This window comes from Hemiscyllium ocellatum, chromosome 34 (assembly GCF_020745735.1).
Source record: "Hemiscyllium ocellatum isolate sHemOce1 chromosome 34, sHemOce1.pat.X.cur, whole genome shotgun sequence".
NCBI classification, from domain to species: domain Eukaryota; kingdom Metazoa; phylum Chordata; class Chondrichthyes; order Orectolobiformes; family Hemiscylliidae; genus Hemiscyllium; species Hemiscyllium ocellatum.
This window is the reverse complement of record NC_083434.1, coordinates 38,037,866-38,064,553: the sequence shown is the minus strand read 5'-3', so window position 1 is coordinate 38,064,553 and position 26,688 is coordinate 38,037,866. Positions and strand designations below refer to the sequence as shown.

Below are 26,688 nucleotides of genomic sequence, written 5' to 3'. Positions count from 1 at the left end.
GCCCCCATAGCAGAGTATTGTAATATATACCAAAATAATTAAAATCAGTCCACAAACAGAAAACAGTAAATTACATTAATGCCTGAAGGTATTCCTACAAAATTATAATCTAAATACAAAATATACAAGAAACATACCAATCAAGCTGTAGTCAGTCTATAGCCATCTGTTGCATTTATGTCAGAATATTATTAAACAGGAAAGTGATTTCTCTTTTCAACCATACTAAGTGAACATCAAAATCCCCTGGTAAGGTTACAGAATTACCTTTTTGAAGGATCTTTCTGAAGTAAGTCTTCAATCAAACCAATAAATTCAATGGAAGGTTTTTGTTCAGTAGATTCTAACAGAGAAGAGTAAAATTTCAGACTTGATAGCAATTTGCCCATAACTAACAAGTTAAGCCACAAAATAAAATTTTCATACTTGGATGTCTTCTGTTTAAATCGTACAAGTAAAGTTGGAGAATTTGCATTCACTTTAATTAAGTCACACTGAACTCAGCAAACTAAATCTGGACTCTTAACTATATTCTCTGTTTGCAGAAACAGAGTATGGAATCAGGATTGTAAATTGACTACAGCAATGAACTGGATGATAATCCAAAGGTTAGGTGGTTGGGTAGGCTAAAAATTTCCCCATCATGTCAAGGGCAGTGCATGTCAGATGGGTTAGTCATAGTAAAACAAAACATAGGGGAAGGGAGTTGGCGGGGGCGGGGGGGGTGTGGTTTGGGATATATGCTTTTGGAAAGTTGGTGCAGACTCGATGGATTGAATGGCCTCTTTCTGCATTCTTGGGATTCTATGATAGACGCCATTAAAAACATTTACTTACCTGAAAGGCAAATCTGTCTTGCGGAATAATAGCTAGAAAGAAGAACATGTGTAAAATAGCCCATGAAGTCCTGCTTTGGGAGGACCAGAAGAGGTCACTTGACAGAGAATGCATTAACATGTTTTCATATATTCACACAAGGATAAGTAGATTCACTTGCTCCATGTGTAAGTTACAGCACACAGAGTCATAGAATCACAGGGCTTGGAAAAAGGCCTTTTGGCCTAATTTGTCCATGCTGGCCAGGTTTCCTAAACTGAACCAGTCTCATTTGCCTGTGTTTGGCCACATCCCTCTAAACTTTTCCCATCCATGTATCTGTCCAAATGTCTTTCAAACGTTGTAGTTGCACCCGCCTCTACTACTTCCTCTGATAGTTCATTCCATATTGGCAGCACATTCTGTGTGAAAAGGTTGCTCCTGAGGTCCCTCTTAAACCTATGCCCTCTACGTTTGGACTTTCCCACCCAGGGGAAAAGACCTTTGCTATTCATCTCATCTATATTCCCCATGGATTTCATACCCCTCTAATTGTTCTTGTAGCATTATTGGCAGGTTCTTAAATCCAGTTGACAGGCTAAGAATTGATCTCCCTGACAATCCGTTCCCAAGCTTTTCTGACAGTCATGCTCAACGATTTCCTGCCCACCCACCTTGGATAAACCATTGCATTTTTCATCCAATCTCCACAACATTTTTGATTCTAAAGTTCTTGCTCACCGTGCTGGTGATTCATTTTCCTTGTTTAAAATTGAAGCAACAGTATTCAACAGCTGCCTCTGGTAATTAAATGTAACTTAATTTTAAAGAGTCAGATTGAGAGTAGCTCCTTGTGATATTGGCACAATAGATTTAGAACTTAGAAAGAAATCATTTGTTTCTCTTTTCTATGGCATGTATGTTGCAACACAGGTCCAGGGCACATTTACAACATGTTCCCCCTTGCCTTTTAATATACTATACAATGAATCAAACTGGGACTATACCTGCTGGAAAGGAAAATAGGATGAGGAACAACAACACACAACTGCACAGAGCTTTCAATGCAATAAATAACACAAGGTACTTTGTGAAAAGAAAGTAGAAAGACAAGCAGGCATCAAGCAATTTAAGTAGAGTTTAAGAGGTGTGAAGAGAAGATTGATGAAAAATCTGGGTTTCAAGAAACGTTTCATAATGAGTTGGAAAGAATAGGACCAAATTTTCAAAGGCTCTTCCACCAATGAAGAGGTAATGCTTAAATAGCTAGAGCAAGAGAGAATTAGAGTGTAGCTAAAAGTGATGTAGATAGACTATGACATGGCCATGAACAGGTTTTGAAGATGATTAGCATTTCAAATGTAATGTTTTGACAAATGAGAAATCTGTGCAAATCATCAAAACTAGGCTCAATGGGATGTCAATTTTGAGAAAGACCATTTGAGTTTTGGCTAAATTAGAAGTTCAGGTTTGTAAAGGATGGAAGGCATTTTACAAACCTAGGATGCAAAAGTATGGATAAACTTTGTGACAGCAATAGGAATGAGGCAAAGGAACAATAGTTATCCAATAGTGACTTAGGCATGTTCAAAAAATATTTTTTTTAAATTACTGAACCTTGAGGTTTGAGTGGTGATGGATCTTCATGCAAAATCATCTCAACCAATGCAGAATGTTTTTCTGAGAAAAATGGTGGTTTTCCTGTTAAAAAAGTATGGCAGTCATAAGTTTCAAACTTTGATATTAATGCAAATGGCAATTCTAGGTTTCAGTTTAAGCATCACACTCTGCGCATCAGTACGAAATGCCTACAGAGACACTATCTTAAATCATTTATTGCTTTCTGAATCAATTCAAATTTTCATCATGATCTGCAAAATTTACTTTCAGTAATTCACAGTAATTTTTTATTTTTCTTTCTACATTTTTGTGATAAAGGGTGAAGGATGTTACAGCTAGAGAATTAATTCAAGTACACAATGGCAGTATCAAATACTTCCATGACAGGTTAATATCATCAGATACAGAGTAATGCTTGATTAATCTTGCCCAATGTCTCTCAGCTCCAGCTTCATAACAGTACCAGCTACGGTACCAGTAAGACGTAACAGGTTTCCTATGACATTCCCAAGTAAAAATGTCAACCATTGTTGCACTTAGTATAAACATATGGAGTATTGTACTCCAGAACCACCTGACGAAGGAACAGTGCTCCGAAAGCTCGTGCTTTCTGCAACAAAGTTAATCAGTTCAGTGGGTAGAATGCGCACTTCAACTCCAAAAGGACAAGGACGCTGATAAAATTGATGTCCACATAGCAGGAAATATCAAAACAAAACATGGGCAAGGTAATGTCCTGATAGCTCTTAACAGCAGCATCATGACATATATTACAGATTCAAACATTCAGTCTGTCTCAAGTTACTTCATACAACAAACTATAGGGATGGCAAAAAATGTAAGGTTCCCAAGCCTGATTCAAGCACTAACCCACAGACAGGCTAAGGTTGTGACATTTTAATATTTGTATTGGAGAATTCCAGATTTTAGTAAATGCAAAAACTGAAATTACTGTTGGGGACTATCATAACTGTTGACATTGCATATCACAGAAAACTTTACACAGAAATAACTTTTATAAATGCAATAATTTGGTTGAACAATTCATTTAACACACCAATTCAGCAACAGAATGGTACTTATATCAACTTTTCCATGAAGTAGTAACTCTTACGTCTGCACATTTTTCAGGGTGACATGGTCACATTTATCAGCAGTCTTTCAACTCAGGTTTTAGAAAAACAAAAATGTGAAGTGGAATGACAGAGAAAGAAGGTTGAGACCATTGGCATTTACAGACATCAATGTAAAACTTGTGACTTTTCAATACAGTCCTGACACAGATAGAGTAAGTAAAAGTTTCAAATGAACACGTTCAAAAACCAACCTGTGAACATCTCATATAGCACACATCCCAGAGACCATAAATCACTGACTGGAGAATAATCTTCACCTTTCAGAATTTCTGGAGCCATGTAAGTTAAAGACCCTAAAAAGTAAGTTTGGATCAATTGAAATATACCAAAATAACTTGCACAGTCGCACTTGAAAGGAATATGCCTTTCTTGTAGGAGGTCAAATTTTGCAAAAAAACATGAACTTAAACAAGTTGTCCATGAATTGATTGAGCTATTTTCCACTTTCCAGAAAGGACAGAAGAAATTAGTGACATCCACAAATATACTGTAATTCAGATGTAATTATCAAATATGGACATAGTTAACTCAAACAAAGTAGGGTTAATTCTTAAAAAAATTGTCCTGCTTATGTAAAGTAGCCTCAGATGTGAAGGCAATACATGGTTTAGGACCACATACCGAACTGTTAATAAACAATGCAACACTCCCCTCATCCTGGAATGTCCGTATAAATTTTGATCTCAAATCTTCAAGTGGCTTGAAGTTAACAATCTGAATGCTAAACTGAGCCAGTTAACTGATACTTTTATTCAGTACAGTTCATTAATCATATTTTCTTAGAAACATAATTCAGAAGGTACAACTATTCAAAATAAATCCGTAAGTGATGAATTAACTGAAGCCCTATGCCTATTATGAACAAAACAACAGAGATAGCTTTTAACCATACATATTCAGATGGCTTATGTAAAAGTGTAAAAAAAAGGATAAGAGAACACACTTTACTGATGCTTGGCTGCATCAATGTCCAACTTTATTCCTTGCAACAGTTCAGAAAAATACTCCAAAATTTTGCAACAACTTGTCTTCTTTGGATGAGTCAGATAGCAAGTCACTACCAGGTATACAATGGAGTTATTCAGATGCAGAAGGTAGGTTGTCCAAACTGCATTACCTGATCTCAGCTCAAATATTTATAGACGGTATTCAAACTGGTCTCAGAGTTCAACTGTGAGAGAGGCATTAAGAAAATAAGCCACTTTCTGAATCCTGATAATTAGTTTTAAAGGTGATTCCAAATTCCAAATTTCACATCATCTATCAATCCTACATAGGAATACTGTGTGAGGAATTGTTACCTCTGGCCCGAATTTTACACTTTGTTCTTTCTGTGCCATTGTTGCTTTCAACCAAGTCATCTTCTCCACTAATTAATAAAAAGAATTCATCCAGATTCTCTCCTTCCGCTTTGGCCAGACTGAAATTACTGTATTTCAGCGTGCCTGGTCCATCCAGTAATATCTGTATAAAGAAAAGGACCTGAGAAACCGGCAATGCCACAAGCAAAAGACAGCTATTGAACAGCGCATTCAATCTTCAAAAAATTAATTTACCAAACAAAATTGGTATCATCTTTTGTGCAACAGTGCATTTTAAAATTGCATCTTTAAATTCCACGAGATAGCTTATCATTTACAGTAGCAACTTACTTAATCAGTACATTTAACACAGCAAAATGTCACACAGCAATTTTGAAGTTCCAAAAGGAGGAAAAAAAGGAATGTCAAGCCAAAGGAGATATTGGGAGGAGTGACTGGAACCTTGCCCAAGGTTTCAAAGGAAGGCATGTAATGGAAAAGGAGTACAGAGGCAAAGCCAGTGGAATTGCTTCTCTGAAAGGATCAGGAATCCAAGGAATTCACTACCCAAGATGTGGTGGATGTGGGGACACAATGTTCCTGCAGCAAAAATGCTAAAATTCAAAAAGCCAAATGCACTCATCCTTCAACTCCTGCTGAAGCTCTGTGCCTTATGTTAAACAATAGTGTCCATTTACCTTAGCAGGGTTAAGATCACAAAAAATGATGCCCAGGTCATGAATATGGCGCAAACCCATCACCAGGTCAATACCAAACCGTCTAACTACATCTTCATGTAAATATTCATCTTGGGCAATGACCGTTGCCAACGAGCCTCCTGCAATGGACAACAGAGGATTAACGGTATGAAGTTAGTAGTAAAAGTACAAGAGAATGCAATCTACACCTTCGTGCTAACTGCATTAGGAGCTAAATTAAATTATTCTCCTCCTACAGCTTTTCTATTCAGTGACTGGAATGCAAGGACTGAAGGCATTAAAAAGAGCAAGGAAGAGAAACATAATTTTTTTAAAGTGTGTCCTTCAAACTCCTTCACGAATAATTTAATGAATGGCCTTTTATCGGTCTAATGGGACAAAATAAATGAATAAATAAATGAACCACTGGTTATTCCCTTTCTGTCAGTTTCATTTCTTTCAATTCAGGGAATATGAATATTGTTGGCTGGGCCAGCATTTATTGCCCATCCCTAATTGCCCTCAAGAAAGTGATGTTGATTTGCCTTCTTGAACTACTAGAGTTCGTTTGGACATTGTGCTATTAGAGAGTTCCAGGATTTCAGTCAGGTGACACTGAATTACCAGCGATCTAGTTCAAAGTCAGGATAGTCTGTGTTTTGGAGAGTAACTTGCAGTTCGTGATGTTCCTAGCTATCTGATGCCCTTGGCCTTCTAGATGCCCTTGGTCATGGAGTTCGGAAGGTGCTGTCTAAAGAGTCCTTTTGTTGAAATTTTGCAGTGCATCTTGGAGGTTGCATTTTACAAAAGTGCTAAAGCTCTCAACTATCACCTTTTGCATGAATTTTACGAACAATTCATAAGAATACTTTCGCATGCTGAATTCCACATTTTGTAATTAAAAATGAACCATACAGATTGGAATCAGGAAACCATCATTTTTGTGGTTCTGACCTATAACTGCAGTTGATGAAAAGACTGCGTTGAACAAAGAAAGTCTTATCTAAGAAGAGTAACTCAAAGCACCCAAGGTACCTCACAATTAATTTCTCTGAACTGCAGATTAATTTAACAAACAAAGATCTCAGTTTGATGAATGAACTAGAGAAGCAACCAAGCCTTGTCATGAAATCTTATTTCAGCCAAGTCCCAACAATTATACATTTCACAATGGACTGGTAACTAAGTTGTGCTGAAGTCCCAGAACAATGTTTCTGCTGAAAAATGAGCAAATGCAAATAAACGTTTCTCTAACAAATAATGCCAATATTTGGTGAAAACATTCAAAAATGTTAATCTAAGTACTACAATATAAATGTTTTCATATTTAGTCTTTCATACTTATGCAGGGGATGCACAACTACTCATGCCAACAATGTAAGTTGATAACACTTGTACATACACTTTTTAATTACCTGTGCATAGTTCCACAACAAGCCACAGGTGATTGCTGGTTTCATACCATTCATGAAACAGTACAATGTTCTGATGTTCAATGCCATGAGTAAGTCGGACCTATATGAAACATACATTTCCAAATCAATGGTTACTTTCTTGTGATTATGCAAAACATAATTTTTTTTTAGTAAATTGAGGAACCATAATGAAAGGTGAATATCCATGAAATAGGAATCATGAGTTTAAAATGCACAGGATAGAAGATGGGGCAAATCAAGAAAGACAGATTAGGCTAGCAAGAAAAGGGAAAGGTTAGGGAAACCCACAGCAGGCAAGTAATGAAAATGAATAGATAATGGAATTGTTAGTAATATGTCTTACTTTCAAAATATCAAGGATACAAGGAGGAGAGGGCTAATGCAGATTGACATATCTGAAGCGTCAGGAAAATAACCTTAAAGGCACTTATCACAGCATGGTATGGCAACTATTCTTCCCAAGACCAAAAGAAAATACAGGGAGTTGTGAACATAGCACAGTCCATTATACAAACCAGCCTTCCATCCAATGACTTCACCTATAATTCCCACTGCCTCAGTAAAGCAACCAATATAATCAAAGAACCCTCCCACCCCAGTTATACTCTCTTCCAGTCTCTTCTGTCAAGAAATGATATCAAGGTTTGTATTCACATACGAACAAATTCAAGAATATTTTCTTCCCCATTGTTATCAAACTTTTGAATGGACTTTAATGTTAATGTTGATCTCTCTCTGTACCTTCTCAGCAACTGTAATTGTAAAATGCATTTTGTTCTGTTACCCTGACGCACTTGTGTAGTACAATCTGCCCGCAAAGCATGTAAGAGAACACTTTTCACTGTAGCGAGTTTGAAAAAGATTTGTAGCTCAGGTTGAGGTTCTGGATGTAAGTCACATAAATAGAAAGCAGGCTATAACATCAGTGCTTCACCAGGGGCTCACTGATGATGTTACCTACTATGGTGATGAAACATCTGAAAACGAACCTTCTAACTCAGCGAGCATATTTACATCCAGAACTTTTCACGTACCTTGGTACATGTGACAATAACAAATCAAATCAAAGTAACATCAGTACAAGAAAGAAGGCAGAAAAAGATATAGGGAAAGGGAACAAGAGATATTCCTTGGAGGTTTGGCAAAATTTTCATCTTATATCCTGTATGGTAATGTAAGCAAGTTGCTAGAAGTCCAATATATCCAATAACAATCTGCTTGTCCTAGGCTCAATTTCTTCAAGGCCATTTTCAAACAATAACTACCATTCAGGTTATGCCTTCAATGTACTAAAATGTCCCAAGGTGCTTCACAGCCATGTAAATAGGCAATGTTTGACATGAAACCACATATGGAGGCATTACTAGTGACTGGAAAATTGGTCAAAGTGGTTGAATTCAAAAGCGTCTTAAAGGAGAGGGAGGAAGTCAGAGATTTAACAATAAAAGGGCTGAGAAAACTGAAATTGTGAGCATCACCAAAAAGGCAAAATACATTGGGAACGCACAAGTCATAATGGCGGGGAGGGGATTTGTCACCAATTTGTGGATCTAAAAGACATTACAAAGGATGATAGGGATTTGAACACAGGATGCATGATTGAAATTTGAAGCACTACCATATTGTGGCAGTGACATGGTGGTTCAGTGGTTAGCACTGCTGCCTCACAGCCCCAGAGACCCAGTTTCAATTTCAGCTTTGAGTGACTGTGTGCAGTTTTCATGATCCCCCTGTGTCTGCGTGGGTTCCCTTCAGGTGCTCCAGTTTCCTCCCAAGTTCAAAGATGGATAGGTTAGGTTGATTAGCCGTGCTAAGCTGTCCCACAATGCCCAGGGTTGTGAGGATTGGGTGGATTAGCCATGGTAAATGTAGGGTTACAGGGATAGAGTAGGACGCTGACTCTGGGTGGGATGCTCTTGGAAGGGTTGGTGGGGACTTAATGGGCTGAATAGCCTTTTTACAGCACTCTAGGGATTTTAGGAATTAAAAATGTATTGACAGATGAACAGGACTTGATCAAGTCTGAATAAGCTCAACATTTTGGAAGATGGTTGGCCAGTCAGAAAAGCATTGAACAACTTTCAGTCTGATAACTTTCAGAAATAGAAATGTGTGTTCCATTTCAGTTTACAAAGCAGAGTGATATTTTCAATGTTTGAGGTTCTCAGAGCATTAACTACAAGTTACAAGGTTCAACTTCTGCTCTATGTGGGGTTATTGGATCTCAATCAGGACCATAGTTGGAATGTCAACGTCAGTTTCAACACTTTGCTTAAAAAGTATCTTATGATTTCCTCACCTGATCTTTTTTTTAAATTCACTCATGGAATATAGACACCTTTGGCTAGGCTAGCGCTTATTGCCCATCCCTTATTGCCCAGAGGGCTGTTAAGAGTTATTTAGATTGCTGTGGGCTTGGAGTCACATGTAGGCCAGACTAGGAAAGGATGGCAGATTTCCTTCCCTAAAAGACATTAGTGAACCAGATGCGGTTTTCCTGCCATTCAATAACGGTTTCATGGTCATCATTAGATCCTTAAATCTACCATCTACCATGGCGGAATTTGAACTCATGTGCCCAAAACATTAGCTGAGTTTCTGGATTAATAGTCTAGTGATGATACCACTTGGCCATTACCTCCCACAATGGGAAATATTAGCTAAAGACAAGCGATGACTCAGTTGTGCCACCATCCAGTAGAATGACGGCCACGGTTGCACTCTTTCTTTTCAGCCAGCAGTCAGGTTCCTCTTCAGAGATATAAGTGCATAAGCTATACTGACAGGTCAGTGGCAGGACTGTGGAGGTGCTGCACTGCTGAAGGTGCCAAATCTTGGAAGAAACTTCAAACTGAACTTTATCTTACTGATGGCACTACTTTAAAGAGGCAGAGAAGTTCTCCCCAGTGTCCTGGTCAATATTTATCTCTTAACCAGCTCCTGAAAATAGCTTGGTCATTATTTCCTTGCTTTTAATAGCAACATACAAATTGACTGCTGCTTTCTCCTCCATCACAACTTTGATTACACTTCAAAATAATTTTTTGGCTGTAAAATGATGTCTTGAGGTTGTGGAAGGTGCAAGCTTTTCCTCAAGTGGTTTTCCTCAGCTTGTACACAAGTTAAGGTCCATTCGCTTAGCATCAATGCAATAACGTCCCAACAAGAAGTATGAATGTGACTGAAAACCAATGGGAAAAGGCAAGTTATGATTATGTATTTTGTTTTTGTTAATAACTTTATGTTAATTCAAAAGGTGAAGAATGAGAAAAACAGTGCCTAATTTCCATCAATATAAGATCAGGCCAGAGCCCCTAAAAATATTTCAAGAAGGTAGCCTAGACCCTAACGTCTTCTTATTTTAAAGGCAGATGTGAAGTTGATATTTCAGGTATAATGCTGTTGGTCAAACCTTGCAGCTTTAAGCGAAAGAGCATCTACTTAAATACTACAGTTGAAATACGAACAAAAGAAATCAAAATTTAGAATCCAGGTACTTCTGGGATAACCCGCATTTAGGCAGCTTAATTTGGCTATAATGTACAGAATCATAGAATCCTGAGTTATGAAGACATAGGTGTACTGTATCTTTAAGAGAGAGAGAGAGAGGGGAAGCTGGTAAGGACTGAAAGCACAGAGTGCGCTGCACATTTAAAAATGTAACATTTGGTGTATAAAAATAGCTGGTGCTTTGTTGTCATAGTACAAAAACAAATCAAATTTAGCCAGTTTAAATTATGCCCCAGATACCAAAATCAAATTGAATTTGAATTTATTGTTTTGATGACATCAAACCAATGAAACGATCTGATGTTTTGGGGTATAAAACCAGACATTTTGAAAAGTTAGGGAGAACAACGAAGAGCACTCACAAGTAAAGACTGCCAGCAGAATAGCTCTCTGAAAAGGTACCTGTCCATAAGAAATTTGTGCAGCAGAATATCGAAGCCGACCTAGAGAAATCTATCGAGAAAGTTCGACTTCCGAAGACAACAACTGGGTTTGAAATTGATTTGCCGTAAATTTAAGAGGGAATTTATCAGACCAGTATTATAGAGTGGGAGATAAAAGATAGGAGAAAGGAGTTGCAAATAGCTGTGGTTTTAATGTTCTCTGTTGGACTTAAAAATTAAAATTGTTAATTTTTACTTTAAATAGTGAAATCTGGGATAGTTCTTTGCCTCTCAAAATTTAACAGATTACGGCATGAAGTGAGCTTCTCTGTGTGTCAAGTTTAAATTAGCAGAAGGGTTTACCTTGTGTCATAACACCCTACAGTGTGGAAATGGGCCCTTCAGCCCACCAAGTCCACACTGACTCTCCAAAAAGTAACACACTCAGACCCATTTCCCTACCCTATTATCCTATATCTACTCCTGACTAATGCACCTAACGTCTACATCCCTGAACACTATGAGCAACTTAGCATGGCCAATTCACCTAACCTGCACCTCTTTGGATTGTGGGAGGAAACCAGAGGAAACCCATGCAGACACAGGGAGAATGTGCAAACTCCACACAGTTGCCCCTGGCTGGAATCGAACCCGGGTCCCCGACGCTGTGAGACAACAGTGCTAACCACTGAGCCACAATGCTGCCCTGTTGCTGAAGAATTAGGGAATGGTATTATGGAGAACGCTTAACTCAGTTGGCAATATTGCGATTCCAGTGGGGATCGGTTTGTGTGCTTCAATCTGCAAATGTGCTGATGTGCAGACCAAAATTTCTGTGCCGATTTGCGCGTGTGCCGATGTATACACATGCGTGACATAGGTGCCCATCTGCATGCTGTTCTATATATGCGCTCAAGTGTATGCACGGTTCTTCACATGCATGTCAACCCCAGTCCTCGTGCCACTCTGCGCATGCATTGATGCCAGCTGCCAACAGAGCAGCTTTCTGTGAGAGGTACTGTACAGATAGCAGCTTTCTTACATTTGTTAAATGTACTATGTTAAATTTACTTTTGTTAATAAATATAATTTCAACCTTCATTCAGGCTGTGTTATACTTTGCATTAGACTTCTGGTTGATTTTTGAGCAACTGTGAATGATATATTTTGCTGGTCTGCCCCAACCCCACTTTTCCCAAAGGCTCCATTTGTTCAATTAAGCAAGGTTTCGCTGAACACAACTACGGCATTATAGAAGAACTACTACATGTAACTCAACTATTTGAAAACTCAACCGACTTGATACCGCAACTTAACTAAGGAGCTGTTCCAATTCCCATAACATCCCATAACCACACCCCTTGACAAAAGGTTAATTCAAATGCAGGTTCTTACAGCCAGGAGAGACTTCAGACAGAAAAGTCTGCCAGGGATCATGTGCAAAAGCATGGCACCTTTTTCCCTGCAGCAGAGCTTAGGTGCCTGCTACCAGCAGCTTCTCTGCTACAACTAAACCAAACTATAAAAAAAACATGAATTGGGAAAACTGATGATTTCCCTGTCATTGTTAAACTAGACTCTTTCTGAGACCTCGTTTAAAAAAACCAGAGGACAAAATAACCTTGTTAAAGTGACCACATTGGCACACATCAGCTCTCAAGTTTTTTTTCAATTAATTATTGCATTTTTAAAACTATTTGGAAAAGACCCATTATGGGATACCCCAGCTTCTGCTGACATTCTATCTTTACCTAAAGACAGTAGTAGTATCTGAGAAAAGTTTCACAAAGCAACAGCCATTTAGTAGCTCGTTGATGTATCCACTTATCTTGTGAACCTTGACAATGAGTGCAGGCTGACCTCTTGTTTATGAAGTTACAGTACACCCTGATTCATATCTCACTTGATGTTCGCACATTTGAACTTTCAGCAGCCATCACTGGGCAGGAATTAGGCTCCCACATAGATTATTTCCCTCTTTGTTATTCCAGCTTCACAAAGGTAGTATCCCTCTCTTGCCCAATGGAGATGAGCTACTTTAACACTCAATCTCTTAAATCTGTACCGCTGTATTTCAATACAAAGGTATAATTATCTCCAACAAACTCAAGCAACACAATCCAGATTAGCAACATAAATTCAAATATGCCAAGGCCTATCCTGTTGATAATATGTTGGGTCCACAATACTCTGTGCCAATATGCTTCTTGAATTATCTGAGAATTCAAATTCTGATGCTACTATCAAGTAATACTCACCCTGTTAGTGATCTCTGGCCGTTTTGATTTGTCAATACATAAAATTGCTACAAAGTTGATAGTTCCCTTTCTTCTGCCTTTGTAAACAGTTGATTTATTTCCTTTTCCAATTTCCTCATAAAGGACAAAGTTTTCCATTTTTTGTACCTCTATCAAATGAAAAAGGAAGACATAAGTAATTATGGGCACATATACACAATAAACTTATAATCAATGTCCTAGCATTTGAGATTACAAAGACAATGATCTCAGCATTGAGACATGGGCACAAAAGGAGAGATTCATCAACGGTTAATTTATAAGACCACAACTCCAAAAACATAACTTCATATGCCACCACAGCAGCTAGGTGCTTAAGTTCAGACACTAAAGGTAATCAGGATTTGAAAAGCTAGTGTGACCAACTGTGGTCTGGTAACTAGCAGATTGTCATGAAAACCCATTTGGTTCGTCAAGGTCATAAGCAAAAGAAATGTGTTATCCTTACCTGGTCTAGTCAAATGACAGGCAGAGGTGAGGAGCCCGTAGGAGTTAATGAACAGCAAAGTCACAAACTAGCTTGAACACAAAGGTGACAATTTCATATTTACAGCATTGAGGCATAAAAAGCCAATGTGGTTCAGCAAGGACAGGGGTGGTATATGAGCTGGATTTAATGCAGGGCATGAGAAAAGCAAAAGATTTGAATGAGTCTCTGATAAGCTGATAGTCCAGTCAAGGTTGAAGGAATTACTACACTGTCAAGGATGGCATATTTCTGATAAGACATTAAAGTTGAGGTTCCATCAGTCCTCTTAGGTGGATGCAAAAGATAAAGGACAGTGGTGTACAGCATGTCCTAGAGGGAAGTTTTGGTGTTCCCCATATTTAACTAGAAAATTTTGGCTGAGTTCAACCAGGACTCAATTCGAGCAAAGCATCTGATGACACAGGGAAGTTACAAAAAGATGATGGTGAGGCAGGGCCAGTTTCAGTGAATTGTTTTATTCTTATATCAAATGTGGGCATCACTGGTTATTTGTCCCTCCCACCCATTGCCCTGGAAGAGGGCGGCACGGTGGCACAGTGGTTAGCACTGCTGCCTCACAGCGCCTGAGACCCGGGTTCAATTCCCGACTCAGGCGACTGACTGTGTGGAGTTTGCACATTCTCCCCGTGCCTGCGTGGGTTTCCTCCGGGTGCTCCGGTTTCCTCCCACAGTCCAAAGATGTGCGGGTCAGGTGAATTGGCCATGCTAAATTGCCCATAGTGTTAGGTAAGGGGTATATGTAGGGGTCTGGGTGGGTTGCGCTTCGGTGGGTCGGTCTGGACTTGTTGGGCCGAAGGGCCTGTTTCCACACTGTAAGTAATCTAATCTAATATTGGCTCTCCAGACTATTCCAAAGCATAATTATGAATCAACTGAATGGGTGAGGAGTCCAAAATCACATGAAGGCCAAGCAAGTACAACAAATTTCTTTATCTGAAGGATATCTGCGAACCAGAAGAATATTTATGACAATTAACATTGATTATAAAGTTGCCATTAAGTTCATAGAATCCCGACAGTGTGGAAATAGGCCTTTTGGCCCAACAAGACCACACTGACCTCCAAAGAGTAACCCACCCAGATCCATTCCTCTAGATTTACCCCTGACTAATGCACCTAACACTATGGGCAATTTATCATGGCCAATTCACCTAACCTGCATATCTTTAGATTGTGGAAGGAAACCAGAGCACCGGAAGAAATTTATACATAGACGGGGGAATGTGCAAACTCCACACAGACAGTCGCCCGTGGCTGGAATCAAACCTGGGTCCCTGGCGTTGTGAGGCAGCAGTGCTACCCACTGATCCACCGTGCTGCCCACTACCTTTTAATTGTAGATTTTATTGAATTGAGTCACACAGCACTAAGGGACTCAGGTTCAATTCCAGCCTTGGACAGCTATCTATGTGGAGTTTGCATGTTCTGCCCGTGTCTGCGTGGGTTTCTGCCAAGTGCTCTGGTTTCCTCCTACAGTCCAAAGATGTGCAGGTTCGGTGGATTGGCCATGCTAAATTGCCCCGTAGTTTGCAGGCTAGATGAATTAGCCATGGTTAATGTGAGTTAATGTGGGCATAAGGTGAGGGGAGTTGGCCTGAATGGGATGCCTTTCACAGGGTTGGAGCACCTTCAATGGGCTGAACGGCTTTTATCTGCACTGTAGGAATTTTATGAATTCAAATTTCACCCACGTCCCCAAACCATTAGCCTTAGCCTCTGGATTATAAATCTCTCCTGTGTTACCATCTCTCCTATACATGGGATGCTGTCACCAAAAACTAACATGTAATGAGGCATCTTTGGCGTGAGGTGGGAAATACTCTGGCTACGAATATATAAGCAATCTCTTGAACAGAAACCAGTTGCAATTTGTTCAGACACTGACACTCTCATAATTACAATTAAACAATGCCCGAGCAGATACCCACAATGTAGCCGTGCAAATGCTATATAAGATTGATGACGCTCCGACCACAGAATCCCCATCCAGATCCAAAATAGCCACAACCTTGCTCACCATTATCTTATTTCCTCCCAATACCAACATCCTCCCCAATCCATCTCTCGAGACCCAAGAACGACCACTATCACCTCTATGGACTCTCGACAACCAGTACCTCCACTGACCACAGCCTCTTTGTCTATCGCTCCAGACCCTGCCTGCCAACCATTTCCTACTCCAGACCCACCACCTTCATTTCCAAACACCCCGAGAGACCACTATCTCTCTCTTTGAGCACTGTTGTTGCACCACTATCCAAGCACTTCTCCATTCTATTACATTCCTCTGTTGACAGCTGCTGACCACAGTCTGCCCTTGTCCATTTCTGTACACCCACTATCTCCTCTTCAATCACACCAAATGACCACCACCTCCCTGCCCAACACTTGCTGACCATCACCTCCCTGCCCAACACTCGCTGACCATCACCTCCCTCCCCGGACACACGCTGACCATCACCTCCCTCCCCGGGTACACTCTGACCATCACCTCCCTTCCCAGAAACTGGCTGACCATCACCTCCCTCCCCGGAGACATTCTGACCATTATCTCCCTCCCCGGAATCTCGCTGACCATCACCTCCCTCCCCGGACACACACTGACCACCACCACCACCATCCCTGGATATGCTCTGATGACCACTTCCCTCCCCGGACACTCGCTGCCCATCACCTCCATCCCCGGACACTCGCTAACCAGAACTCCCTCCGCGGAAACTGGCTGACCATTACCTCCCTCCCCGGACATGTGCTGACCACCATCTCCCTTCCCGGACACGTGCTGACCATCACTTCCCTCCCCAGACACTCGGTGACCATCACCTCACTCTCCGGACAAGCGTTGACCATCACTTCCCTCCTCGGACGCTCGCTGACCACCACTACCCACTACCCACCACCCCGGACACGCGCTGAACATCACCTCCCTCCCCGGACACGCGCTGACCACCACCTCCTTCCCCGGACACGCGCTGACCACCACCTCGCGATCCGGCCGTTGGCGCTGCGTTGACTCCGCCGGATGTGTGATCCGTCTGAACCACTATTTCCAAATGGGGGGGGGGGGTGTTCTTCCTGTGGCTTCTTCACTGCAGCAACAAGAGCGCAACCATCGTCTTCAACTCTACTAATCTTAAAATAATAAATTCAATCTACTTGAATAAGTGTTCCAGATGTGGACCTGCATAAATCCTGTTGAACAGTCCTTCCATCTCTGATCTTTCCTCCCTCTTCCTGTGTGAAGAATGGATCCGTTCCTTGGTTACCGCTGAGGCGATTGCTCTTGGCAACCGAGCCCAGATTGACAGGAGCAAAGCCCAGGGACACAGGGCAGGTGGAGTGTAGGCACTGGCTGCCCTGCAGAAAGAGATACCCTCACCATTTGCAAAGTTTAATTGAAATTAAAACTTGGAATGTATTGTTTCCTCCAATTTCAAATAAAAAAAGGCCAATTCTGAGCAGAAATACTTCCACTTTAGAATTAATCATCATAATTGATTAATTAAGAATTATAGACACTAAGAATCAAAATTATGATTTTTATTTTTCAGTTTTTCTTAACCCCCCCACACTACCGCCTAACTGCAGTAATGCTTTTTTTTCCCTCAGCACCCATGGTGTGTGTGTGCAGGTGTGAGATACAGTGAGAGCCACTAAGTGCATGAATCTTTATTCAATTTCCACCACCAGGAAGATAGGAAAACACCTAGGTGGCCAGTGACAAGCAGTGCCCTTCACTTCAAAGGGCAATGCTGTGTGATCAAAACAGTGAAGGAGAGGGCAGGGACTAAATTAAAATAAAGTTGGATTTTTCAGTTTATTGCTTGAGCCCCTTTAACAAGGAGACACTTGTGTTCTGTGTATAGCGATATCACTAATTAGCAATGAAGAGAGGAAAGAAAGAAAGCAGAAGTTTCCTTGTATTTATGATTTTGCTTTATGATGTTTTGCTCCTTTGTTCATTTGAGTGTTAATTGATCCTAGGTACTATTTAGAAACAAGAAATTAGGTAGTACATTTGTGTTTTTAGTTGAATCCTCGAGGAGATACTGATTTACTGTTATTAAACAATAAAAATGAACAAATCTTTCAGCTTTTTAAAAGAGGGACCCAACTAATCACAAAAATAAAAACATATTTAATTACATGATGTTTTCACTTTTTTCTTTACACTCCCAGTCTTGCTGTATCTTGAAGTTCTGAAAGGTGCCTTTGTTCTTAGCACTTGTTTATAATGTAAATCAGGATGTAGGTTTGCTTGCTGAGCTGGAAGGTTCATTTTCAGACATTTCATCACCATATGAGGTAACATCTTCAGTGAACCTCTGAATGAGGCTCTGGTGGTGTAGCCCACTTTCTGTTTATATGTTTGAGTAGCCTAGGGTTGGTGACATCATTTCCTATGGTGATGTTATTTCCTGTTCCTTTTCGAAGGGGCTGGTTAATTGCATCCAAGTCAATGTGTTTGTTTATAGAATTCCAGAATGTCATACTTCTAGGAATTTCATGCATGTCTCTGTTTACTAGTTCTAAGATGGATGTGTTGTCCAAGTCGAAGTGGTGCCCTTTATTATCTGTATGTAAGGATACTAGTGAGAGTGGGTCATATCGTTCTGTGGCTAGTTAAGGTTCATGTATCCTGGTGGCTAGTTTTCTGCCTGTTTGTTCAATATAGTGTTTGTCACAGTTCTTATAAGATATTTTGTAAATGACATTCCACTCCACCCAAGTATTCCTGAAGACCATCAAAGTCACCAAGATAGAAGAGGATGAAATAATGGTCTCCTTTGATGTCACAGCCCTGTTCACATCCATCAACATCAGGCCAAGGAACACTGACTACATTATTAGAAAGACACAGACATCAAGCACCACCAACTTCATCAGCAAGGACATTATTGTCAAGCTAGTGGGTCTATGCCTTACCACCCACTTCACCTTCAACAGCAAAACCCTCAGGCAAACCAACAGAACACCAACGGATTCTTAAGGTTCTTAGCAGAGGCAGTAATGCAGAGACTCAAACAAATAGCTCTGCCAACCATCCAACCCAAACTTTGGATCTGCTACGTGGATGACACCTTTGTCATCACTAAACAAAACAAATTAGAGGAAACTTTCAAGACCCTTACTGGCATAAATTTCACTAAAGAGGAGGAAAACAACAACAAACTGCCATTCCTAGATGTCGCAGTAGAGTGAATAGACAATGGGGAACTTCAAACCAGTGTGTATAGGAAGAAAACACATACGGATCAAATATTGAACTAGAGAAGCAATCATTCCAACATCCACAAATGAAGCTGCATTAGAACATTATTTCAACGAGTCACTACACACTACAGCACAGAGGAACTACGCAGAGCAGAGGAAAATCACCCAATGAACAGTCCACTAATTTCTGAACAACAAACCCAAACAACAGACAAAACGTGTCCAAAAACCCTAGCCACTCTCCCAACATCAAAGACATCTCGGAAATGACTGCCAGACTACTCAGACCACTTGGCATCATGGTAACCCATAAACCCACCAATGCACAAAATCAGCAGCTAATGAAATTGAAAGACCCTATGCACACAACAAGCAAAACTAATGTCATTTACAAAATACCTTGCAAGAACTATAACGAACACTATATTGGACAAACAGGCAGGAAACTAGTCACCAAGATACATGAACATCAACTAACCACAGAACGACGTGACTCACTCTCACTAATATCCTTATATATGGATGAGGAAGGTCAACACTTCGACTGGGGCAACACATCCATCCTAGGACAAGCCAAACAGAGACACGCATGACAATTCCTAGAAGCATGGCATTCCAACTGGAACTCTGTCAACAAGCACATTGACTTGGATCCCATTTACCACCCACTTAGAAAAGGAACAGTAAATGACATCACCATAGGAAATGATGTCACCACAGGAAATGACATCAACAACCCTAGGACACTCAAACAATAAACAGAAAGTGGGCTACGCCACCAGAGCTTCATTCAGAGGCTCACTGAAAATGTTACCTAGTATGGTGATGAAACGTCTGATAACGAACCATCCAGCTCAGCGAGCAAACCTACATCCAGAACCTCAACCTGAGCTACAAATCTTCTCTAGACTCACTACTAGTGTAAATCAAATGCTATTATAAACGTAGTTAAAACTAAAGCAAATATGATATAATATTTACAAATGTCTATTATTGGTCACAGGCTGCTTAAAGCTTATAACTCCCAACTAGTATTTTTCCACATGCAAAATGCTATTTTTGAAACAAATCATGAGAGTAGCACATGCAACATTACATAAGTTGTGATATGGTTTAGTTTATTTTGATACACTACGTGAGGTGCTTCACTACATTTGGCTTTATGAGTTATTCTTACAATATAAATTTACACTTCAGATTAGACATTCTCTAGTGCATACTGTGAGGGACTTTACATAATTTCTAGAATCTCGGTGTGTTATGGTGAAAGGGCCTTAGACAATGATCTTTCTCCTATTAAGCATTTGCAATTGTCACTCCAAGCCATCTCATGTATTCCTTAGCACACAGTCCTAGAAGTTGGAATATGCCAATCTGCAACACTTGGCATCTATAGCTCTTTGCACTGGAAGACCAGCAGGTTTCTGGCAGACACACAGTTATGGAGATCAATTATACTATTCCTATCACTGCCTTGATAGAGATCTAAAAACACCACAGACTCGAGACCAGAATCAAAGATTATGGATATATTACATGACTGTTAAATAAAAAAATCTATCAAGTCATTGTCTTATTCTGATTTATTTTGGTCTCTTCCATTCTCTTAACCTCCATCTGTTAATAATGCATTCCTGCCTCCAAGGTTCATGACACAACTGACAGGACCATCATCATGCTGGATTCACGTGTCATGAAATAACATGTTAATAACAATCCATTAAACTGAAGTTGCTGTTGCAATCCATGAGAAGAATAGATCACTGAACATAGATTTAGAAGACATGTTTTTCAACAAATGGAGAATAATGTGGAAAAATGTGAACTTGTCCACTTTTGCAGGACAAATAGAGAAACAGCATAATATTTAATTGCAGAGAGAACACAGAAGTTGCTGGTACTGCAGGATCAGGGTGTACTGGTATATAAATCATACAAAGTTACCATGCCAGACTGTAAGTGATTAGGAAGACAAATGGAATACTGTTGTTTATTGCAAAGTGAGTGGAATATGTAAGTGGGAAAATGTTGTTATAGTTTTATATGGCATTGGTGAGACCACATCAAGACAGTTTAAGAAAGGTTATAACTGCATGTGAAACAGTAGAGAAGGTTCTCTTGGCTGATTCTTGGGATAAAGTGGCTATCTTATGAAGGAAGGTTGGACATTTAGCCCTCTGTTCATTGGAGTTTAGAAGAATGAGAGATGATCCTATTGAGACATACAAAATCCCTGAGTAGACTTGATTGGGTAGATGTTGAAAGAATGTTTTCACTTGTGGTAGAGACTAGAAATATTTTAAAAACAGTCAGTCTCCTATTTAAGATAAGGATGAGTTTTTTTTCCTCTCAGACAGTAGCGAGTCTCTGAAACTTGCTTTCCCAGAGAATGGTAGAGGCTAAATGATTTAATTTTTTAAGGCTGAGATAAGCAGGTTCTTTCAATGGTCCCAGAGTATCATGGGTTGACATGAAAGTGTAGCTGAGGCCTCAATCATGTCATTCATAAATAAAATCAGAAACTCAGTAGGTCTGGCAGTGTTTGCGGGGAGAGAAACAGGGAGAAGTATTTGAGCCCAATATGACTCTTCTCAAGAACTTCAGCATTGATCATATCAAATAATAGAACAGGCTTGTGAGGCAGAGTGGCCTAGTTGTAACTGGTATGTAAAAATATACATTTTTAAAAAAAGAACTGTTTTGCATGTTGTGATTTTTAACAGCAATTGGAGCACAATTTTAAAAAGCGAACCTGACACATGGGACAGTAAACAGATCAGATCTGACCAAATACAGAGAATGCAGAGAAACTCAGCAGGTCTGGCATCATCTGTGGAGAGAGAAATAGGACTAATATTACAGATTTAAAAGTTCTGAAGAAGAGTCATACTGTTTGTTAATTATGGTAATGGCTTGGATGTGAATGCAGAAGGTGTAATTAATAAGTTTGCAGATGACACAAAAAGTGGTGGTATTGTTGATAGTGAGGAGGATGATCTCCGGCTATAGTGTGATATTGACCAGCTGATAAATTGGGCAGAGCAATGGTAGGTAGAATTTAGAACATAGAACATTACAGTGCAGTACAGGCCTTTTGGCCCTCAATGTTGCGCTAACCTGTGGAACCAATCTGAAGCCCATCTAATCTACACTATTCCATTCTCGTCCATATGCCTATCCCAATGACCATTTAAATACCCTTAAAGTTGATGAGTCTACTGCTGTCGCAGGCATTGTGTTCCATGCCCCTACTAGTCTCTGAGTAAAGAAACTACTTCTGACATCTGATATGTGTGAGGTAATGTACCCTGGGAAAGTCTGATAACGGAAGGATATACACAATTAGTAGGTTGCTAGGAAGGTCTGGGGAACAAAGGGATAGATCCCTGAAGGTGTCAGCACAGGTAGGCAGAATGGTGAAAATGGCATATGGAGTGTTTGCCTTCATTAGCTGGGGCATAAAATATTAGATCAAGACTCTTTATGAAACTTTATAAAACATTGGTTAGGCTACAGATGTAATAGTCTGTGTAGTTCTGATCACCACATTATCAACAGGACATGATTGAGAGTACAGAAGACCTGCACTAGGATGTTGCTTGAGATAGAAAGTCTCAGTTATGAGAAGAGACTGGAAAGGATGGATTTGTTTTCCTTGGAGCAGAAAGGAGGGGATGGGTTCATATCGAGGCATATAAAATTATGAGATATATAGATTGAACAGATCACGAGAATCTCTTCCCTCATTGACAGACATCATTGAGTCACACAACATGGAACAGATCCTTCGGTCCAACTCGTCCATGCTGACTTGGTTTTCTGAACTGAACTTGTCCCATTTACCTGCATTTGGCCCATTTTCCTCTTTATCTTTCATATCCATGTACCTGTCTGGCCTAAAAGCCTTGAAGTGAAGCCAGCATGGACTGTCAGACTCAGCACGGACTGTCAGACTCAGCACATGAATCTGAGTGAATCCAGCCTCAAAGTGAATCCAGAGTGGACGCCTAGCACTCATAGCCTTGAGGTGAAGCCCAGCACTGGTGGAGAGGACTAGTGCAGACTGAAGGTTAGGCCTTGCCTGGGCTGGAGGCGAGGTGCTGATGCAAACTGGATTAGAGGGACTGTTATTCTGAACTTTAAATTTCTTTGATTTTCTAATTTATTCCTGAGATTTTGTATTTTGCATGTAAGATGGCGTGAAGGTTTGTTGGACTTTTTATTTATTTTTCTAATTTTTTCCAAAGGACTTGAACTTAAAAAATCTGGACCTAGGTACCTTTGTACCTAAGATGGCACTGCAAGACACAACTTAAACTTTTCACTGTACCTATCTGAGTATGAATGACAATAAGGCTAATTCTAATTTTACTCGCCCCTATCATTTACTCTGGCAGTTTGTTCCATACATGCACCACCCTGTGTGTGAAAATGTTGCCCCTCAGGTCCCCTCATATGACAATAAATCTAATTATAATTTTACTCACCTCTACCATTTCCTCTTTTAGTTCGTTCCATGCATACACCATTCTCTGTGTGAAAAAGTTGCCCTTCAGGTCCCTTTTAAATCTTTCCCGTCTCACCTTAAACCTATGTCCTCTAGTTTTGAACTCCCCTACCCGAGGCAAAAGGCCTTGGCTATTCACTTTACCCTCATAATTTTATAAAATTTTATAATATCATGGAGGCTCAGTGGTTAGCACTGCTGCCTCACAGTGCCAGGGACCTGGGTTCAATTCCTGCCTTGGGCAACTGTCTGTGTGGAGTTTGCACATTCTCCCCATGTCTGCGTGGGTTTGCTCTGGTTTCCTGCCACGGTCCAAAGATGTGCAGGTTAGGTGAATTGGCCATGCTAAATTACCTGTAGTGTTAGGTGCATTCATCAGGGGTAAATGTAGGGGAATGGGTCTGGGTGGGTTGCTCTTCAGAGGGTCGGTGTGGATTTGGTGGGCTGAAGGGCCTGTTTCTACACTGTAGGGAATCTAATCTAATCACTCCTCAGGCTCCTACACTGAAGGACCAGAGGATTCTAAGTTTAAGGTAAAAAGCAAGTGGTTTAGGGGAGATATGAGAAAGAATTTTTTCACCCAGAGTGTGGTAGAAAAAGAAGAGAAAAATATCCTGCAAATGCTGGAGATCAGAGTCAAAGATTGTGGCGCTGGAAAAGCACAGCAGGTCAGGCAGCATCCGAGGAGCAGGAGAATCGACATTTCAGGCATAAGCCCTTCATCAGGAATGAGGCTTGTGGGCCAAAGGGGCTGAGAGATAAATGAGAGGGGTATTGGGTTGGGGTGGAAATTAGCTGTGAATGTGATAGGTAAATGAAGGTGGATGTGAAAGTGATAGGTCAGAGAGGAGGGTGCAGCAGCTAGGTGGGAAGGAAGATGGACAGGTGGGACTGTTCAACAGGGCAGTGCCGAGACGCAAGGTTGGGACCGGGATGTAGGGAACTGGTGAGATCAACATTGATCCCATGCGGTTGCAGGGTCCCAAGGCAGAAGTTGAGGCATTCTTCCTCCAGGCCTTGGGTGGTTTGGATTTGGCGATGGAGGAGGCTCAGGACCTGCATGTCCTTGGCAGAGTGGGAGGGGGAGTTAAAATGTTCAGCCATAGGTGGTACGATTAGTCAGTGTGGGTGTCCCAGAGATGTTCTCTGAAACGATCAGCAATATGAAACATGATGCCCATGCGGGCGGTGAAGGTAGATACAACATTTACGAAGCATCTGTTAGTGCTGCATGGTGCATGGGCAGCACAGTGGCTCAGTGGTTAGCACTGCTGCCTCACAACACCAGGGTCCTGGGTTTGATTCCCGCCTGTCTGTGTGGAGTTTGCACATTCTCCCCGTGTCTACGTGGGTTTCCTCCGGGTGTTCCAGTTTCCTCCCACAGACCAAAGATGTGCAGGTTAGATGAATTGGCCATGCTAAATTGCCCGGAGTGTTAGGTGTGTTACTCAGGGGTAAATATAGGGTAGGAGTTTGGGTGGGTTTCTCTTCGGAGGGGTGGTGTGGACTTGTTGGGCCGAAGAGCCTGTTTCCACACTGCAGAGAATCTAATCTGGATGAGCATTTAGAAATCCAGGGGGCTATGAATCAAATGCAGGTAAAAGGGAATTAAATAGTTTGGTATTTGTTGGTCAGCATACCCATGATGGGCCCAAGGATCTGGTTCCATGCTGTACAACTGAGTCGAAACGTTAACTCTCCTTTCCTCTCTTCATAGACGCTACCAGACCCTGCTGAGTTTGTTTTTTGTTTCCGATTTCCAGCATCCGCTGTTAACTTCAGACCTGACCATATGATTCTGATTCCACGTGTGGATTTTCACATTGCATTCCGTAGAGCAAGACAGGAAACAGACCAGCAAGAGAGAGAAACACAGACAAAAGGGGCGGAGGGAAAACACAACGGTTTCCAATGGGTTGAACCTTGAGTGGATGTGAGAGACGAGTTTCACTTCCCCCATGGTGAGCAGCATTGGCTGACGTAACTCTGAGTATCAAGTCTCCGCCTTTGACAACCAGAGAGATCCCGGTGAAGGGAGCAGCATGGGGAAGGGAAGCCAGCGCTTGGCTCTCTTTGCATCAGAGGAATAAAGAGATTGAGGTCGCCAGAGAGAGTGTGTTTTTATTCCGGCAGGGCTGGGGTTAAGCCGGCTTGCTTGGGGAAGCAAGTGGGATGAGCGCTTGTTCCCTCCTGGATACACACGCCCCATTGTAGACTGATGCTGTGACACCGTGCGGTAGAGAAGGAAGCTGAACGCAGGGCGAACAAATGAAGAGTGGGACATGGAAAGTGGACAAAAGACCATAGCAGCGCTGTAGGACGGGCGAGCTACACAGAGATCACAAAGGTAGTGTTGGCAGTGGGGAACTTTGCTTAAATAGCTCTTCTCTCAGAAGCCGGAGACTCAAAAGGGAGACAAACACAGAGGTCGAAGAGGACACGGCGAGGACTGGGCGGCTGACTGGCAACTAAGAAAACCGGCTTGTTATTTGTTGAAGACTTCCTTACCCTGCGTACACTCAAGTAAGTACCGAACCACCGAATGGTTTACTGAAAGATTAAAAATTCCGCATTACTTGGTGTTCTGTGTGTCGCAGAGGAAGCCATATGGAAGCAGCAGAGCTCTCGTCTCCATCTCCCCTCCCCTTGAGTATGAATGCCAGGGCATGAACAATGTGATTAAAATGAGCTGAGCTCAATTGGAGGCCGGCTATCAGTCCCCGCGTCTCAGTGGAATGAGAGCGCTTTTGTTTATACGTGTGTGTATTTTGTGTATTTGCATGCAGCATTACTTTAACAATACCTCCAGCCTGTCCATTTTCTCCCCCTCTCGGTGACGGGTGTTATTTTTAAAGATAAATTGCAGTTCCAGTAGAGTGAAAAGCTATCTTGCTGATTGCAATGTGGTGACAAGAGGAGAGGTAAACGACTGATTGTGGTGTAATGAGGTTTCTGTGCCCGAAATATTGTCTCCTTTGCCACAGAAACTACATTCGGGGGATTGTTCAACATCCTTTGGGGTTGGGGGAGGGGAGGGCATTTGCTGGAGACTCCATTCCCATAAATCCATTGTGTGTGTGTGTGTGTGTGTGTATATATGTGGTAATTGGATACACATCTTTCCAATATTCTGCCAGATGTGATGGTTCCCTACCACATTCATTCCTCCCATTGACCAACCAGGTTATACCCTCTACCTGTCTTCACTTGTCCCCACTTCACCACCCTGCCTCTGTCACCCTCTTTATCTGCAATTCTCTCTACACCCACCCCCAGTCCT

At 41.1% G+C, this 26,688-nt stretch overlaps 1 protein-coding gene across 7 annotated transcripts in view; it reads right to left on the bottom strand.

Moving 5' to 3' along the window:
* ulk4 (unc-51 like kinase 4) overlaps positions 1-26,043 on the bottom strand; it is a 496,983-nt gene extending 470,940 nt beyond the window's left edge. For 3 of the 7 annotated variants that reach the window (XM_060850207.1, XM_060850208.1, XM_060850213.1), the window contains exons 1-8: positions 25,985-26,043; positions 13,159-13,307; positions 6,987-7,086; positions 5,572-5,711; positions 4,874-5,036; positions 3,764-3,865; positions 2,434-2,517; positions 268-343 (exon numbers count right to left, since the gene is read on the bottom strand). In XM_060850207.1, the coding sequence (XP_060706190.1) occupies positions 268-343; positions 2,434-2,517; positions 3,764-3,865; positions 4,874-5,036; positions 5,572-5,711; positions 6,987-7,086; positions 13,159-13,307; positions 25,985-26,015 (845 nt within the window). In that variant the 5' untranslated portion in view covers positions 26,016-26,043. Of the gene's footprint in view, positions 1-267; positions 344-2,433; positions 2,518-3,763; positions 3,866-4,873; positions 5,037-5,571; positions 5,712-6,986; positions 7,087-13,158; positions 13,308-16,118; positions 16,127-16,610; positions 16,698-25,984 lie in introns of those variants that run through there. The other 4 variants (XM_060850209.1, XM_060850210.1, XM_060850211.1 and 1 more) reach the window with 4 other exon arrangements.
* Between the last annotated feature and the right edge of the window lie 645 nt (positions 26,044-26,688).